At 42.4% G+C, this 15,277-nt stretch overlaps 1 protein-coding gene across 2 annotated transcripts in view; it reads left to right on the forward strand.

The window, feature by feature from the left end:
- Positions 1–4,635: 4,635 nt before the first annotated feature.
- The window catches only part of LOC137375879 (tetraspanin-17), a 61,103-nt gene continuing 50,461 nt past the window's right edge, over positions 4,636–15,277 (forward strand). For both annotated transcript variants that reach the window (XM_068043496.1, XM_068043495.1), the window contains exon 1: positions 4,636–5,018. In XM_068043496.1, the coding sequence (XP_067899597.1) occupies positions 4,938–5,018 (81 nt within the window). In that variant the 5' untranslated portion in view covers positions 4,636–4,937. The remainder of the gene's footprint in view (positions 5,019–15,277) is intronic.

Raw genomic sequence — 15,277 nt, forward strand, 5'->3', positions numbered from 1 at the left:
CTGTTTGAAGGTAAATCCACATGTGATATGTGGGAGGCTTTTAAAGAGAGGTTGATTAGCGTGCAGGAGAGACATGCTCCTGTGAAAATGAGGGATAGAAATGGCAAGATTAGGGAACCATGGATGACAGGTGAAATTGTGAGACTAGCTAAGAGGAAAAAGGAAGCATACATAAGGTCTAGGAGGCTGAAGAAAGACGAAGCTTTGAAAGAATATTGGGAATGTAGGACCAATCTGAAACGAGGAATTAAGAGGGCTAAAAGGGGTCATGAAATATCTTTAGCAAACAGGGTTAAGGAAAATCCCAAAGCCTTTTATTCATAAGGAGCAAGAGGGTAACTAGAGAAAGGATTGGCCCACTAAAGGACAAAGGAAAGTTATGCGTGGAGTCAGAGAAAATGGGTGAGATTCTAAACGAGTACTTTGCATCGGTATTCACCGAGGAGAGGGACATGACGGATGTTGAGGTTAGGGACAGATGTTTGATTACTCTAGGTCAAGTCGGCATAAGGAGGGAGGAAGTGTTGGGTATTCTAAAAGGCATTAAGGTGGACAAGTCCCCAGGTCCGGATGGGATCTATCCCAGGTTACTGAGGGAAGCAAGAGAGGAAATAGCTGGGGCCTTAACAGATATCTTTGCAGCATCCTTAAACACGGGTGAGGTCCCGGAGGACTGGAGAATTGCTAATGTTGTCCCCTTGTTTAAGAAGGGTAGCAGGGAAAATCCAGGTAATTATAGACCGGTGAGCCTGACGTCAGTGGTCGGGAAGCTGCTGGAGAAGTTACTGAGGGATAGGATCTATTCCCATTTGGAAGAAAATGGGCCCATCAGTGATGGGCAACATGGTTTTGTGCAGGGAAGGTCATGTCTTACCAACTTAATAGAATTCTTTGAGGAAGTGACAAAGTTGATTGATGAGGGAAGGGCTGTAGATGTCATATACATGGACTTCAGTAAGGCGTTTGATAAGGTTCCCCATGGTAGGCTGATGGAGAAAGTGAAGTCGCATGGGGTCCAGGGTGTACTAGCTAGATGGATAAAGAACTGGCTGGGCAACAGGAGACAGAGAGTAGCAGTGGAAGGGAGTTTCTCAAAATGGAGACGTGTGACCAGTGGTGTTCCACAGGGATCTGTGCTGGGACCACTGTTGTTTGTGATATACATAAATGATTTGGAGGAAAGTATAGGTGGTCTGATTAGCAAGTTTGCAGACGACACTACGATTGGTGGAGTAGCAGATAGTGAAGGGGACTGTCAGAATATAGATAGATTGGAGAGTTGGGCAGAGAAATGGCAGATGGAGTTCAATCAGGGCAAATGTGAGCTGATGCATTTTGGAAGATCCAATTCAAGAGTGAACTACACAATAAATGGAAAAGTCCTGGGGAAAATTGATGTACAGAGAGATTTGGGTGTCCAGGTCCATTGTTCCCTGAAGGTGGCAACGCAGGTCAATAGAGTGGTCAAGAAGGCATACGGCATGCTTTCCTTCATCGGACGGGGTATTGAGTACAAGGGTTGGCAGGTCATGTTACAGTTGTATAAGACTTTGGTTCGGCTACATTTGGAATATTGCGTGCAGTTCTGGTCGCCACATTACCAAAAGGATGTAGATGCTTTGGAGCGGGTGCAGAGGAGGTTAACCAGGATGTTGCCTGGTATGGAGGGCGCTAGCTATGAAGAGAGGTTGAGTAGATTAGGATTATTTTCATTAGAAAGACGGAGGTTGAGGGGGGACCTGATTGAGGTGTACAAAATCATGAGAGGTATAGACAGGGTGGCTAGCAAGAAGCTTTTTCCCAGAGTGGGGGATTCAATTACGAGGTCAAAGTGAGAGGGGAAACGTTTAGGGGGGATATGCGGGGAAACGTTTAGGGGGGATATGCGTGGAAAGTTCTTTACGCAGAGGGTGGTGGGTGCCTGGAACGCGTTGCCAGTGGAGATGGTAGACGCGGGCACGATAGTGTCTTTTAAGATGTATCTAGACATACATGAATGGGCAGGAAGCAAAGCGATACAGACCCTTAGAAAATAGGCGACATGTTTAGAGGATCTGGATCGGCGCAGGCTTGGAGGGCCGAAGGGCCTGTTCCTGTGCTGTAATTTTCTTTGTTCTTTGACTAGAAGGGGAAAGAGGGCAGCCAGTTATTGTGGTTTATATGGCAGCCATTCCTCATGGGAAAGGAAAGGCCTGAACGCTTGGAAGACAAGATTTAGAAAGTAGGATTAAGAATGCTACTTTTAATCGGCATAAAAATTGAAAAAATATACTCAAATTTGCATTTTGAGTTACACAAATGAAACAGTACAAATACTTTACATCGTTGTAAATAAACCGAAGCATTTAAAATTAAACCATTTACTAAGAAAATAATCAATAGTGAATTGCATCGTACTTAACTAGATGGGAAGAAAGAGATTGGGAAGAATAATTTGGGAATGTCGAGGGCTCCCGTGCTCTTTAAAGTGACCTTTGATTCATACTGTTTTCCTTACTGAAAAACATGCCGTATTACTCGGCTGCTCACAGTTTGTACTCCAATAACACAGAAACCAAATTAAAATACTGCGGATGTCTGAAATAAAAACAAGAAATGCTGGAACCACTCAGCAGGTCTGGCAGCATCTGTGGAAAGAGAAGCAGAGTTAACGTTTCGGGTCAGTGACCCTTCTTTGGAACTGACAAATATTAGAAAAGTCACAGGTTATAAGCAGGTGCGGGTGGGGTAAGAGTTAACAAAGGAGGTGTCGATTGGACCAGGCCACATAGCTGACCAAAAGGTCACGGAGCAAAGGCAAACAATATGTTAATGGTGTGTTGAAAGACAAAGCATTAGTACAGATTAAGTGTTAATGCACTGAATATTGAACAACAGCAAGTGCAAACCTGAAAAAAAAAGTGGGTAAGCAAACTGAACAAACTAAGATGAAATGAAATAATTGTAAAAAATAAAAAGAAAAAATAACTAAAAATGAAAGTAAAATGGGGGGGCTGTCATGCTCTGAAATTATTGATCTCAATGTTCAGTCCGGTAGGCTGTAGTGTGCCTAATCGGTAGATGAGATGCTGTTCCTCGAGCTTGCGTTGATGTTCACTGGAAAACTGCAGCAATCCCAGGACAGAGATGTGAGCATGAGAGCAGGGGGGAGTGCTGAAATGGCAAGCAACCGGAAGCTCAGGGTCCTGCTTGCGGACTGAGCGGAGATGTTCCGCAAAGCGGTCACCCAGTCTGCGCTTGGTCTCCCCAATGTAGAGGAGATCACGCTGTGAGCAGTGAATACAGTATACTACATTGAAAGAGGTACAAGCAAATCGCTGCTTCACCTGAAAGGAGTGTTTGGGGCCTGGGATAGTGAGGAGGTAAATGGGCAGGTATTTGCAGGAAATTTGTAGATTAACTGGACACTCATCTTGCTGGTGGGCTCTTACTGTGCAAATTGACTGCTGTCCTTATCTAGTCTAGTTGGATTAAGTGCCAGTTCCCGGACAATAATTGGCTGCGCTTGGTTACGTCGTGACTACTTTCTCACACTGAAGAGTGCCTGCAGAGTCTCATCGACAGGTTTGCGGCTGCCTGCAATGAACTTGGCCTAACCATCAGCCTCAAGAAAACGAACATCATGGGGCAGGACGTCAGAAATGCTCCATCCATCAATATTGGTGACCACGCTCTGGAAGTGGCTCAACTATCACCAGTAACCTGTCTCTAGATGTAGAAATCAACAAGCGCATGGGAAAGGCTTCCACTGCTATGTCCAGACTGGCCAAAAGAGTGTGGGGAAATGGCGCACTGACACGGAACACAAAAGTCCGAGTGTTTCAAGCCTGTGTCCTCAGTACCTTGCTCTACAGCAGTGAGGCCTGGACAACGTATGCCAGCCAAGAGCGACGTCTCAATTCATTCCATCTTCGCTGCCTCCGGAGAATACTTGGCATCAGGTGGCAGGATCGTATCTCCAACACAGAAGTCCTCGAGGCGGCCAACATCCCCAGATTGTACACACTACTGAGACAGCGGCGCTTGAGATGGCTTGACCATGTGAACTGCATGGAAGATGGCAGGATCCTCAAAGACACATTGTACAGCGAGCTCGCCACTGGTATCAGACCCACCGGCTGTCCATGTCTCCGCTTTAAAGACGTCTGCAAACGCGACATGAAATCCTGTGACATTGATCACAAGTCGTGGGAGTTAGTTGCCAGCGTTCGCCAGAGCTGGCGGGCAGCCATAAAGACGGGGCTAAAATTTGGCGAGTCGAAGAGACTTAGTAGTTGGCAGGAAAAAAGACAGAGGCGCAAGGGGAGAGCCAACTGTGCAACAGCCCCGACAAACAAATTTCTCTGCAGCACCTGTGGAATAGTCTGTCACTCTAGAATTGGCCTTTATCGCCACTCCAGGCGCTGCTTCACAAACCACTGACCACCTCCAGGCGCGTATCCATTGTCTCTCGAGATAAGGAGGCCAAAGAAGATAGACTTTCCTTACGTAATTCATTGGCTGAGCTCAGCTTTGGGCCTGTCTAGGACGCGTCATGCACGCTGTGGCCCCGCGCGTCTGCGTGCCCATATTGGTCGTGTCTTCCGGTACGCATGCGCGCCCCTGCTGGCCGAGGCTCCCGCGCGTGCTCAGTTTGGAACTGGGCCGCGCAGCGCGTTCATGCGGGCACACGCTGTAAAGCGCAGGCGTAGTGATGATATGGTCTATGGCGGCGGCTTGTCGGTGAATAGGGGCTAAATCGAAGGAGCTGTGTACAGGATCGAAGTCGCCGCCTTCCCCGCTCCCTCTTGAGCGAAGCCCGATGTTTGTCCAGTCGGTGTCCTGATGCGGCGGGCGGGCTTCGGTCCCTGGCTTCTCATGTTCGCTGTTGAGCCTCAGTGAAGGCGACTGCCCGGCTCTCGGTTTCGCTGTTTACCCCTCGTCAGTCCCAGCTCACCATGTCTGGCAAACATTTCAAAGGACCTGAAGTTAGTTGTTGCGTTAAATATGTCCTGTTCGGCTTCAACATAGTGTTTTGGGTAAGTTGCATGGTGTTGGTTGTGCTGAGTGGCGGGGCAGTCGGAGCCTTTTGTCTGCCTCCGGACCTCGGTGCTTGTCCTTATCTGCAGGAACATGTTTGAACAAAAAAAAACTTCAAATCCCCACCGCCAGCTTCTGTATTAAGAGTCCGCCGTTTGTAAATTGTGGACGATTTTGCAACAGGTAGTAGCAGCTTTTTAGTACTGAAAGGTGACAAAAGCCGAACATGATGCCTAGTTTAAGAGGTACCGTTATTACCAATGTTGTACTTTGAGTTTGTTTTCCAGCTCATCAGTTGCTCAAAGCTGTTTTCCCCGTTGACTGACCACTGTTGCCTCTTTTGTTTAATACAGAAGGGCAAAGTGGTCAGTAGGAACATAATTTTTTTTAAAAAATCCCATAATTAGTCTATAGATTTCAACAGCCAACATCTCTAAAATAGCAACTTTTAAATTTTAAAATCATCTGGTCGGTGATTGAAATAGTAGACGCAGCAAAGTGTCTTTTCACTTTGGAAATAACATTTAGTCATTTATAGATCTGGCATTGTCCGATTTTAAGGCCTTGGGTACAAGTTAATGATTTTAAAATAACATTTTAAAAAAATAAAGCTTTGAATTTTTAAGGCATACAGATAAAAAGTTATGAATAGACTAATAAAAAGGAGGCTTTTAACAATAGTCTAGAAAGAATTAGATTTGTTGCATGTGCTAAGCATCCTTTGGTTATGAATAGAATACACATTTGTGTTTGTCTGATCCCCATTAAAATGTATTGCCAAGAAAAGGTGCTGTTTGAACATTTACTTAAGGTACTTAACGGACTTGAATTAATATGATGCAAACTTTTTCAAATACAAAGATTAAAAATAGATGCATTACAAGTATGTTTTTGTTTTGAGGTTATAGCAGTTCTTTAGCACTAGTTGCCTTCTTGCAATGATTTGTAAAATTATAATGCCTTTTTGCTCATTGTTTAACTATTCTGCAGCATAAGGAGGGCAGCCATATCTCTAATATTACTTTAATCTAGAACCTTTGATTTAAATTTGCTAATTTATATGGTTGGAAATTTGCTAGTGTGTAACTATATTGCTAATGTTGGCAGATAGCAATTTATGGGTTATCATGATTAAAGACATATATTTTAGATGGTAAGGAAAAGAGGGAGGTCATCTGGTCAGTGATTAAAATTGTAAGGACAGCAAAGTTTGTAGGCTACTTTCTTTGGAAATAACAGTTTGCTTTTAGTTATCTAAAGATATGTTTCTTCCCAATCTTGAGCTCTTGGGTGCAAGCTAATATTTTAAAATGTATAGATTTTTAAAGTTCCATGGGATTAAAAATAAGTATCAGTAGATTAAGGAAAAGGGCAGCATACAGACTGGCCAAATTCCTGTCATTAATTGTGGGGTCTCTGATCCATGGTGTCACACAGTGAGCTTGGATCAATATTTGGGTCTGAATGGTTGTTATTGTGCAGTTATCCTGAAACAACAGATGCTACAAACGTTACAATCTGCAAAAAAAAAGTGTAAAAATCAAAATTAATAAAGATATAGATTCTCCACTCTTGCAGCTAGTTGTTCTTGATGCTGTTTAAAATTGTGCATTTGTGAACTGTATTTAGTGGAATATAGACAAATGATTTCTGAAACTTGCAGAATATCTGAGCCTGTGGTGAAGACCCAGTAGTAATAAAGCTATGTGGTGACCGGGCTACTGAGCCTAATCAGCTTTGGAAGGATACAGAGGGAACAGAGGTAATAATCCTGAATCTGGGATAAGATGGGGTCATTGAGGTACTTGTTCAGGATTGAGAGACTTCATGTTCTTTTTGGGTTTAGATTGGGAAGATACAGTAATGGGTGTGTCTATATGCATTTAATCAGAGGTAGGCTGACACTTCTTTGCTCATTTCAGTTTCTTTACTGAATTTTCTAGCAAAGTATTATATGGTGTCATTGAGATGTTCATATTTAGGTAGTGGATTACTAAAAAGTGCACTGTTCTACTTAAATTTATAGTACATTTTATGCCACATCTGACAGGCGTGATATTTCATAGAATGACCTATAGTGTCATCTGTGGCTCAGTGGGTAGCACTCTTGCCTCTTGAGTCAAAAAGTTGAGTTCAAGTTGCACTGCAGACACTTGAGCATAAAAAATCTAGGCTGACACACCAGTGCAGTACTAAGAGAATACTGTCTTGCATAAGATCCCATGGCACTAGTTTGAAGAAGAGCAGAGGAGTTATCTCTGGTGCCCTGGCCAATGGATATCTCTCAACATCTCCAAAAACAGATTATTTGGTCATTATCACATTGTGGGACCTTGCTGTGCGCAAATTGGCTGCTGTGTATCCTATGTTGCAACAGTGGCTACACTTCAGAAGTATTTCATAGGATGTCCCAAAGCACTTTACAACCAAAGGTCATGAAAGGCAGTATATACATGCAAGGCTTTCTTTACAAAATTCTGGACAATTATGAATTCCATCAACTATATTTCTGTGCTGATTGTACCTATCTGTAGATATTTTTTAAACAAACGAAATGAGCAACATACACACACCATAAAATGAGGCTGCAATAGCTAAGGGTGTAACTGGAAAAGATGTACGGCATTAGTATACACTTTTACTTGCCGAGATGCTGTGGAGCAGCAATTAATTAATCAAATAAAATGTTGAATTACATAGGGGATATGGTACAAATCCAAGGACATATGTGTTTAATATAATGCTAAAACTGTGCAGTATTTTGCTCAGATTGTGTGATGAGTACTGTTCATTTATGGCCATTGAAGAACAAGGGAGACATTCAGTCCCTGGAGGAGAGCCATGAAGCTGATCCCTAATGTCAAAGGACTGATTGTGCAGCTACAAAACAACATTCTTCCCTTTAGAGAATCGTGTGAAGTAGTGGAAGGATTCATAGGCTAACTTAACAGTTTGACAGTCCTTGATGTGAATGCACCTTCCATGACCGCAACCCTCTTTATGCCAACTGATGGTTAGTTCTTTGAGCACAGGAGTGATGGGTGAATGGGGCTTGGTGCGAGTTAGGATACAGACAGCAGAGGTTTGGAAGTTTATGGAGGACGGAAGATGGGAAGCCAGCCTCACGATCGTCAAATCTGGAGTTAACAAAGGCAACAGAGCTTTGGATGGCCTCAAGTTTATAGAGGCTGGAAGATGGGATGCTGACCAAGAGCATGTTGGAATAGTCAAATCTAGAGGTAGCAAACTATGAAATTGGGGGCAGGACATCTATACTCATTGAACCTGAGTATCTTGTTGGATATCAATCCATAATTCAAAGCTGAAGGTTCGGTTTCTCATCGCCAGGACTAAGGACTAATTTATAAGGAAAAATTGGCTGCCTCAGTCTTGAAGGAGGTGATCAGGCGGGAACTTCATAAAAGCATACAGGATTGTAAGAAGAATTTATGTTCTCCTTTAGAGTAATTTTTTTTTTTGTTATCTCAAGGAAATGAGTGAGTTAAGAGGATTTGGTGTGTGGTAGAACCTGGATGGACTGAAAGCTCTCCACACCTGTATCCAACTTGTTAACCGGTTTGCCGAGAAATACTCGTGTTTAAGTCTGGGTGTGCCTCTTGATATGACATGGTTTCATTTGCTTTCAGTAGAAGTCCTGTATTATACTGGGTGTGGTTGCAATACTGCCAACTGGCAATATATGCTATAATGGAATCTACCCAAATTCATTATATCGCTTCTGAAAAATGTGATGCTATGATTGCAATGCAGGTGGATCTGTACATCCAGATATGCCAATCCAAGTAAGGTGTATTAATGTCGTAGTTTTAAAGCATCAGGCCCATGTCTAAATGTTTAATTAGAAATAACAAGGAATTAATTTCTTTAGAGTTTAGTGTTTTTCAAAAAAATTCAAAACTTCAAATAGAATAAATCAAATTAGAAAAACATTTTATTTTACACTGAGGTCATTAGTATTAGTACTGAAATATTAAAATAGTTTGAGCATGCTAGAAAAATGGTATTCATTCTGAAATATGCACTTTATCAAACGGCCTGTAATACAAACTATGCATGTAGGTCTGCTTACTCAAGGTGACTGAAATGATTTGTGAATTTTTACTGCTTTGGGGATTGAATTCTAGGATTCTGCCCTTTTTCTGTGAATACCATGTTCTTGATCACCGTTAGTAATTTATTTCAAATGCTTTACTTTGCAAAATTACTTGTAGCTGATCCTGTTAGAGCAAGAGCAAATGGAAAATTGACTGGAAAATGAAGAACATATTGCTACATTTATGGTATCGCTTTCATCTGTCCTGAGTTTTATAGTTACAATAACAGAAAATGCTGGAAATACTCAGCAGGGCAAGCCTCATCTGAGGAGAGGAAATCAGAGTTGATGTTTTAGGTAGATGACCTTTCATGGAAAAAGTTTGGTGTAACAGGTTTTAAGCAAGGACAGAGGCAGGGATAGAGGGGAGGGAATCAAAGAACAAAAAGGAAGGCTGTGATAGGGTGGAAGGCAGAAGAGGTTAAAAGACAAAAGGGATGATGATGCAAGGCAAAAGGGAGTGGTAATGGGACAAGTAAAGAAACAAAAGATGGGTCCCAGAGGAGGTGAATGTGGTGTTATGAAGGTGCGTCTATTTTTTTCGAGCATTCATTTGTTAGAATTGTGGAGATGGATTCATTGGAGAACTGAAGTAATTCCATTGATGTTGGAAATGTGCAATTGTAAGTAGGGTAATAATAATTGAAAAGGCAAAAGGAAAAAAAAAACAGTTTTCTTGTGCATTGGAGTAAAGTTTACACTGCTAGAATGCCTGTCATTTGCTACAACCTTTCTGGAGAAGGAGGACTTATCCCTGAGTGATTTGAGAAACTTAACCAAGGTTAAGCTAATAGCATTGGCAGGGAAAATTGGAGATAGAGTTAAAACCAGCAGCTATGAAAGCAGACATAATTTAATAGCACAACATTTGAAATTGGGAGCAGAAAAAAGTGATCCAGATAGTAGTTCAGTTGAATTAGCTAGGATTCAGTTGCAATTGGAAATGAAAAAAACTTGAGCTTTAAAGAGAATTGACAATGAAGAAACTTGAACTTGAGGAAAAGGAAAGAGAGAAAAAGAGAAAGAAGGGAATATGAATTAAAAATGGAACTAAGACAAAGGGGAGGTCTTGACTCCAATGAAAGTTCTGGTGAGGAAGGATCTGACCTCAGCCCAGGACTCAGTGGAGAGCTGTTTAAATTTGTGCAAGCTCTTCTGAAGTTTGAGGAAAGGGACATAGAGGCATTTTTCATTTCTTTTGAAAAAGATAGCCAGACAGATGAAGTGGCTGAAGGAAAGCTGGACACTGCTTATGCAAAGCAGGTCGCTGGGCAGAGCTCATGAAGTTTATGCAATGCTTTCTGAGGAGGTTTCTGCAGATTGAGATGGCAAAAGAGGCTATTCTCACTGCATATGAGTTAGTCTCTGAAGCTTATCGGCAGAAATTTTGGAACCTCCGGAGACAGCCTGGGCAGACTTGTATAGAATTTGAGAGGGTAAAGCAAATAAATGTTGGCTGTTGGATGTGGGCACGAAAGGTAGACGCCACATATGAGAATCTTGGGGAAATAATTCTCCTGGAAGAAGTTAAAATTCACTTCCTCCGTTGGTAAGAATCCATGTAGCGAACTAGAAGGTTTCAACATCCTGAAAGGCAGCTGAGATTGCTGATGATTGACCTTGTTTACAAGCCCAAAGCCTTTGTCCATCACCCCCACAAACCCTAGAAGGATTGAAAGGTGGGAGGGTGAAAGGATGGCAAGTAGCCGGGGACAAGAAGGGACAGCTGGGAACGTCCTACGATGATCTCCTCAGGCCAGAAAGGAAAATGCTGAGGGTGGAAGTGAGGTCCGAACGCCGAAGTATTACCATTGTCACAAGGTGGGACAGATTTGTATGGAATGCTGGAAGTTGCGGGGTAAACCCTTGGGAATTATTGGGATACACAGGCCAATGTAGAGAAAGGGACCCCGACCGACAATATGACAGATCAAGCTGTAGCTCTGACTGCATCCGTAAGGTCAGGTACAAAAACTGCTGTGAGTGTGGGGGACGTGAACAAGATACCCAAGAATTATAGGGAATTCTTGTCAAAAGGAAAAGTAGCTCCTTATCCCTCAAGTGAGGCAAATAAACCTATAGTTATACTTAGCGGATTCAGGAGCCACCCAAACATTCTTGCTGGGGAAAGGCATAACTTTTCCACCAGAGAGCGCAGTGAATGCCAAGGTTTTAGTGCATGGTATTGGAGGGGAGTATATACCCGTACCTTTGTATTGGGTGCACTTGGAGTGTAACTTAATGTCTGGAACGGTGTCCATAGTTTGCCTATAGATAGAGTTGACCTACTCCTGGGGAATGATTTGGCTGGAGCGAAGGTAGTAGCTTCTCCAGTAGTCACGGAAAGAGCAAGTGAAGTCAAAGAGACGGAACAGTTGCAGGAAAAGGTTCCAGGAATTTTTCCTTCACGTAATGACCTGAGCAATGGCTTAAGCAAGTTCTATTGTCGGAGGAAAATTGGCAACACAGACAGATAGCTGAATATCTGAAACTTTCTTTGGGGATTTGGATAATCCAAAGGAAATGGTGAGTAAGTCTTCTCTTATCGAGGCTCAGCAAGCCGATCCAGAGTTAAATAAAGTGGCATAATTGGCTCGAACGGAAGCTGAGGCAAATGAAGTTCCAGAAGGCTACTAAATGTGCCAGATTGTGGGAAAACCGCAACCTGCCATAAAACTGGCACCTCTAATTCCCATACCAGTTTTTGGAGAACCATTTAATAGGGTTTGGTAGACTGTGTAGGACTTTTACTGAAAACAAAAGCAGGCCACCAATATACACTCTTATGAATATGGCTACTTCGTTCCCAGAGACCATTTCCTTGAGAACAATTTCTGCTAAGGAAGTGGTAGAGAAGTTAACTCAGTTCTTCACTGGATATGGATTACCGATTGAGATTCAGTCAGATCAAGGTTCCAATTTTATGTCTAAAATTTTCCAGGAAGTTATGGGTAATTTGGGTATACCACAGTTAAAGTCTTCAGCATGCCACCCACAGACACAAGGGGCTGTAGAACGATACCATCAGACCCTCAAAACGATGAACAGGGCATACTGTCAAGAATATCCCCATGATTGGGATAAAGAGATAGAATTTCTTTAGGTGAATCCCTAGTGGCAAACCAATGAGTCTACCAGTTTTAGTCCCTTTGAATTAGTTTATGGACATGCGGTAAGAGGCCCTCAAACTAATTAAATAAATGTTTTTTTTAGAACAGAGGGATGAAACTTCTGTGTTTTATATCCGTGTTCTGGGCGCAGCTCCCGAGAGCCTGCAAAGTGTCTCAGGAACACACTGCAGCCTCACAGCTCCAGGGACCCGGGTTCAATTCTGGGTACTGCCTGTGTGGAGTTTGCAAGTTTTCCCTGTGACTGCGTGGGTTTTCGCCGGGTGCTCCGGTTTCGTCCCACAGCCAAAGACTTGCAGGTTGATGGGTAAATTGGCCATTGTAAAAATTGCCCCTGGTGTCGGTAGGTGTAAGGGAATATGGGATTACTGCAGGGTTAGTATAAATGGGTGATTGTTGGTGGGCTGAAGGGCCTGTTTCAGTGCTGTATCGCTAAATAAATAAATAAAATAAATAAACACTTGAAAGTTTCCCAAACAACCATGAAGAAATGGACAGAGGAGCATGCCAAGACCCTAACATTTCAACCATGGGATGAGGTGTTCGTATTACTGCCTTTACAGGGTGAACTGCTGAAAGCAGTGTTCAGTGGTCCATATAAAGTCAAAAGAACTGGTAAAGTAAATTATTTGATACCCCCAGATCGCCAGAAAAAGAATTGGCTGTGTCACATCTATATGTTGAAACAATATCATCGCTGGGAGGAGGATAAGCAAGCACAGGTATGTCAGGTAGTAAAGACAATGAAGGATGAAAGGGATAGTGAGGATGAGGCAGAAGGAGGCCTAGACAATTCTCAAATTGAATCTCCTAATATTCGGTTAGCTAATACTGAATTGTTAGGGAGATTGGACACTATGCTTGCATATTTAGATGCAGAACAATGAGAAGACCGAATAAGGCCTTATAGCATTTAAAAGAGTCTGTAGGGCCAAGCCAGAATATACAACCTTAGCCTTACATGGTGTGGATGTAGGGGAATCCTTTCCTAAAAACAGCATCCTTATCACTTAAGTTCAGAGAAACAGGCCCAGGTAAAAGCAGAAATCCAATACATGTTGGAAAACTACCTAATTGAACCCAGTCAAAGCAGCTGAAGTTCCCCAGTAGTGTTTGAGCCTAAACCTGATGGTTCAACTAGATTCTGCACAGACTGCAGAAAGGTTAATGCAGTCACAAAGGCAGACTCCTACCCAATTCCTTGCTTGGAAGACTGTATTGACAGAGTGGGCAGTGCCTCCCTCTGATCTGCCCTTGTAGCCACGGTATTAATGTGGCTGATCCAGTTAGGTTTCTGGTCAACAGTGACCCCCAGGATATTGATGGTGGGGAATTTAACAATGGTTATGCCGTTGGATGTCACTGGGAGATGTTTAGATTCCCTGTTGCTGGAGATGGTCATTGCTTGGCAGCTGTGTGGCATGAACGTTTCTTGCACGTGCAAGATGTATCAATACTTTTGATATATTAGTGTTGATGCTGCCTATAGTGAGCCAATGAAATGTGTCCCTTACCTGTTCCTGTCATATTCAGTGTCGTCTCTTCCTTTTGTCTTTGTCATCTACTTTTGCCATCCTTTTTCTCTCATATATGAGAAGTGATGGATCATTGGTACGGGGAGGCAAAGCACTTTCGATGTATTTATAATTCACCTGTTACTTGCCCCATACTGGATCATGTCCTTTAGTCTTTTCTGTCACCCACATTTTTAGGTTCCACTCTTGAGGAATGAGATCATAAGAAAAGGAGCAGGAGTAGGCCATTTGGTCCCTCAAGCCTGCTCTGCCATTCAATAAGATCATTGCGGCCTTAACCCCACTTTCCTGCTGGACCCCCATAATCCTTGACTCCCTTGCAGATCAAAAATCTGTCTAACTCAGCTTTGAATATATTCAATGACCCAGCCCCCACTGCTCGTTGGGGAAGAGAATTCCAAAGATTAACAACTCTGAGAGATGAAATTCCTCATCTCAGCCTTAAATGGGTGACCCCTTATTTTTAAACTCTGCCCCCTAGTTCTAGATTCCCCCATGAAGGGAAACATGCTCTTCAGCATCTACCCTGTCAAGCCCCCTCAGAATCTTGTAGGATTCTGTAAGATCACCTCTCTTCCTTCTGAACTCCAATGAGTATAGGCTCAACCTCTCCTCATAAGTCAACCCCCTCATCCCAGGAATCGGTCTACTGAACCTTCTCTGAACTGCTTCCAATGCAAGTATATCCCTCCTTTAAATAATAAGACCAAAACTGTAGGTAAGATCTCGCTAATGCCCTGTAGAGTTGTAGCAATACTTTAGTACATTTATACTCCAGCCCCCTTGTCATAAAGGCCAACATTCCATTTGCTTTCCTAATTACTTGTTCTACCTGCATGCTAACTTTTTGTGATTCATGTACAAGAACTCCCAGATCCTTCAGTACCGCAGCATTCTGCAGTCTCTCTCCATTTAAATAATGGAATGAAAGAAGAAAGAACTTGCATTTACGTGGAAACTTTTGTGACCCAAAGACCTTCAAAGCTAATGAAGTTCTTCTGAAATATAGTTACTGTTGTAATGTAAGCAAAGGTAGCAGTCAGAGATCCACTCTGTTGCTTTCTGAAAATTCAATTTCAGGCCCTTATAGGTATGAACAGCTAAATTTCTTTTACAAATGATTGACTTGGAAAACCAATAGTGCACACTGTTGACTGATGGAGAAAAATAGCAGAACATGAGATTGAAAAGAGAGGGCAAATTTTTACCAGAAGCTGGGAAGTGGCATTTCTAGTTCATGAATATTGGACATTTATCAGAAAATGAAAATGCAGCACTTAAAATAAAATAAAATAAAAAGGTGGGCGTGAGGTTAGCTTTTTTAGATAAATTACTTAAAATTGAATGTATGGAGATCTTAAGTACAAAGTATAACATGTTATATAATCTGGAGTATTGTCTCTCTAATTTTTGCGAAATGTACCCAGCAATGACTGCGAACTGATAACGCTCACTGTTATCGTATGCATGGATGTTCATAT

The sequence above is a fragment of the Heterodontus francisci genome, chromosome 12, assembly GCF_036365525.1.
Source record: "Heterodontus francisci isolate sHetFra1 chromosome 12, sHetFra1.hap1, whole genome shotgun sequence".
In the NCBI taxonomy this organism is placed as follows: domain Eukaryota; kingdom Metazoa; phylum Chordata; class Chondrichthyes; order Heterodontiformes; family Heterodontidae; genus Heterodontus; species Heterodontus francisci.